Here is a 4,173-nt window from a genome sequence, read left to right on the forward strand (position 1 = left end):
AGACGGCCACAGGAAATAGCCTCCGTACTGACTTGCAGGGGTGCCTGCGATGCTGAGAAAGCGAGTGCAAAACGGAGTGGGAACGTGACTCTGCCGCTAACCGCTGCAGTTAATATACCGCTCCCGAGCTTGAGAGTGACCAAGGGACGGGCTTCTGTACATCTCGAGAGGGCAGAGCCTTATAGGAAAGGGTGGTTTGTTTTGTTTCTAAATTTTATTTATTATTACCTTATTTTTCTTTTTTTTTCTTTTTTTTAAAGAATTATTTTATTTAACTTTATTTATTTATTTTAATTTGACCAGAGAGGGACAAACCAAGAGAGAAAGAAAGGGACAGAGAGAAAGTGAAAAAGCAAGCCTGGATTCAAACCATGGTCAGCCATGTGGGCTGAATGGTTGAAATTTGAAAAGGATACTTAATGAAACGGGAAAAAATCTATTAAGTGATTATTATTCAGCTAATAAAAAAGGACCTAGCCATTTTTAATGTTACCAGTTCTAACTAGGGGACTCTGCACTGTCATATGTGAAACCCTTGATGCACTGTAAACCTTCTTGTTTGTTTTTTTCAGGAGTCGCTCCGAGCCGTCAGATACGAAATATCCCCTGACCGTCAGTACGCGCTGTTCTCCTACAACGTGGAGCCCGTGAGTGCTGCCCTGGGCTGTCTCCAACAGATTCTTTTCTTTACCCCATCCCTCACTCGGTGTTTGTCCTTGAACCTTCGTTCTGGGGACACTGAGGTCTGGACCATCATGTGGGCCCTGGCAGTCTCTTGCAGACGGACTGCCACCTGGGACCGGGGAAGGTGTCAGAGCCTCCCAGGCAGGAACAAGATGACCCCTCATTTGAGAGACTGGTTCATAGGGCTTTCTTGTTGAGATGGTGAGAATTTGTCTTCTCATAGAGATTTATTCACCCTTTTGTGAAAAAATGTTTTGCCATTTTCTCAATCAAACCGTAAATTTTATTCTAAGAACAAAAAATCACTCCCCGTTCTCCCGAAGCTAAAATAGCACGGCAGTTACCTCCGGGCCGTCGGAGTGCTCCGGTGCGGAGCTGCAGCGACACTTCATCACTCAGGTCCCTATTTTTAGCACTTCACAGATGAGAGTCTCGCGGAAATTTTCCGTAAAATTCCATCCTGGCCTTTAGTAGCAGCCTTAAACTTCCTAAGCCTCAGTCTCTATTTTCCCTTCCTTTTTTTTCCCTTTTAACAGGCTGATATTTAAATTTCACTTGGCCTTTTCATTTTAAACAAGCTAGATGGTGAAATGGCCTGTCCAAGTGCATCAGACGTTCTGCTTGGAGAGACAGGCAACCTAAGAAGTGGAAGTTTCAGGAACTTTATTCTCTAGCTAAGAAAACATGGCATCCTGCTGCCTTTTGGGTCCTTCTGAAACCAGTTCAAGTAGAGCTTCCTGAACCCCCCGGGGACGAGGGGCACCTGCGGGTCAGAGTGCTTCCTCAGAGACTACACAGGGCAGGCTTTGGACTTATGTCCCACTGGGGAACTAGCGGGTCTGTTTCCATAGATGTGCAAGGCCATTTCTAGAATTGCACGCTTTCTTTACAAATGGACTGGACAGCTAGATTATTGAGAGGCGATTATTTCAACTTTATTCTTCCAAAAGTTGATTTTTTAAATTCTCTTTTCAGTTTTTGATTTTCGGGCATTTTGAATATGTTATATTTAAGTTTTAATTCTGTCTCTGAATTCTTTGGAACAATTGGGCATCTTTGGGTGTCTGAGAGCAGCTGGCGAGCTTGATGTTCTAAAGGCGGCACCTAAGGTGAGGCTGCGTTTTCTACACCCCACCCTGCCTGGGCCCCTGGCTCTTGGGGCACAGGGTCTGATGCTCATATAGTGTCAGCTCCTTTCACCACACCCCCTTGGAAGCTGCCAGAAATGTAATCTGGGTATTTATTTTAAAAAGAAAGAAATAGACTCTTTTCAGCAGCCTCAGCATGTACTCAAAGACTTTTATAGATGCGTTCCGCGTTGCTCCGGGAGGCACCGCCAGCAGATGAGTGGGAAAAGCATGGAAAGACACATCAGGTCACCTTCCAGGGGCTCTTGGTCCTTGGAGCACCCTCGCAGTGGGTGGGGACCTCGTGAGGTTATGTGCACCTGACGCTAGACACCACAGTGAAGCTCCATGCCCATTCTCCACTGTCACAGGGAAGAGCTCCCCTGCACCCTGGGGTGCCCTGTCCTCCAAGGCCCTATCCTGTGCGTGGTGCTCCCCACCAGTTCTCTCCTCTGTCCCAAAGACCGCCTGGGTCCTAGTGCCCAAGGTAGCCTTAGGCATTGATTGTTGTACTAACTGTGAGTCTGAGTCCTGCAGGACCCAAGCTGCGGGGACCCCGGTCCCCTCCCCACTCAGCAGTACGTGGACTGAGACAGTTCACAGTTCGTTTCCACAAAAATCTATTGAAATCTATCGATTAAATGGAGTAACCCATAATAATTTTCAAGTACTGAGCATTTACTATGCATGTCTATCCAAGGAAGTATTCTTTGTTCTTCTGAAGGACAGTTGGAAAGAGAAGAGCTTGGGGTTCTGCTTAAGAATCTGGAGTTAGATATTAGGAAGAGCTTTCTAACAGAGTAAAGAAAGATGCACGTGATTTTAGAAAAGAGGAGTGGGTTTCAAGGGAAGGGTCTTGGTCTATAATACGGAATAAGTGGACTAGACCGAGACTTCCGAAGCTTAGTATCAATCATTATTAATAGTGTATTAGTCGTATGATCATTAATCACTAATAGTAATCACAGTAGATTAGCCTACTATAGGTTTTTGTTATAGTTTCCATTTTCAAATAAATTTGGGGACTCTAGTTAAACAAAGCTATATACATTTCTTTGCTGCAGGATATCTTGAAGCTTTTGCTAGTCTCATGAGTTACACAGTAGCTCCTGAGTGGGCATTATGATATGTGGGTCCAGGGCTGGCCCCATAGTTCAGCAGTTAAGTAGGGGAAGCTAGAACCTATGTGCCTGCTGGGGGTTAGAGTCCCAGCCATGTTGGCCTGGAAAGCACAGGAGGCTCATGTGTCCATGTCAAGATCTAGACGTTCTAGAGGATTGGAGGAAAAGGATTTCAGAGTTAGCATGACCAAGCCCCATTTTTCTCTCAATCTCTCTCTTTCTGTTGTGCACACACGTGCAAATGCACACGCCCTCTGGCATTAAAAAAGAAAAAGAAAGAAAGGTCTATGATTCCAATCCAGCTGTAAGGAAGCCAGGACTTTCTCTTTGGATCCGTGCTGACCCTGCCCTCATGCGTGTACCCAGAGGCAGCCGGTGTATCTCATTTATAGGAATCAATTCCACTTTTCATTAAAAAGACGGTCATGAAACGGTTTTAGTATGAACTAACTGTCCAATTACTGAACGTCTTTTCATTTGTTTGCGTAGATGTCTAATTAGCAATAAAGTTTTAGCATGTTGATTACCATTGCACTGAAAAAACCCACGTGTTCCACACCGACTCCAGATAACTACCATCCTCCCGGCTACTGCCTCTCTTGCTGCCTGCCGCAGCAGTGGCCTGGGACGTCGCAGGTCCCCAGGGTCAGGGCTTTTCCTAATATGGGCCACTGTGTGCATGCGCGACCAACTGGGCCTTATGCAGTGTGTCTGGGAGCCATCTGCCTGTGGGGGGCCGACAGGGAGGCACTGCCACTGGACTTTGGCCTCTCTTGGTGAGGGTGGTCCGGTGAGCCCAGGTCGGCCACCTCTCGGGTCGCACGTGCGTGCAGGCAGTTGGGCGACTGTGTCTGGCTGGATGTGAGGACTGCCAGCTATCGGCCTGAGGCTGATGGACGCCTATGTGGAATCAGCCACCTCAGCAGTGGCAGGTGTGCGTGGTCTCTAAGAGGTGTCCCACGCAGCACGCGAGTGAGAGGAATGGGGAAATAATAACATTCCACCAGAGACCAAGAGCAGGGCAGTGTCTCAAGGAGAACCAGCTGGAGGAGACTGTCAGCTTAATCTGCGTCACACCCCTGTGTACCTCTGCTCCCAGTTACGGACGAGTTGCAGCTTCCTATCACTTCCAGCTGTTCAGCGTGGACAGATTCGTTTGCCAGTTTCACACTGACGGCTGCTCACGCCAGGGCTGGACGGGCTTTTCTCTCCCAGCCTCCCCCAGCCACGCGCGGTGACTG

At 47.6% G+C, this 4,173-nt stretch overlaps 1 protein-coding gene across 1 annotated transcript in view; it reads left to right on the top strand.

Annotated features, from left to right (window-relative positions):
* The window catches only part of DPP6 (dipeptidyl peptidase like 6), a 510,008-nt gene that overhangs the window by 233,243 nt on the left and 272,592 nt on the right, over positions 1-4,173 (top strand). The window contains exon 5 of the mRNA XM_006143805.1: positions 573-647. Within this exon, the coding sequence (XP_006143867.1) occupies positions 573-647 (75 nt within the window). The remainder of the gene's footprint in view (positions 1-572; positions 648-4,173) is intronic.

This window comes from Tupaia chinensis, unplaced genomic scaffold (assembly GCF_000334495.1).
Source record: "Tupaia chinensis unplaced genomic scaffold, TupChi_1.0 Scaffold000110_1, whole genome shotgun sequence".
NCBI classification, from domain to species: domain Eukaryota; kingdom Metazoa; phylum Chordata; class Mammalia; order Scandentia; family Tupaiidae; genus Tupaia; species Tupaia belangeri.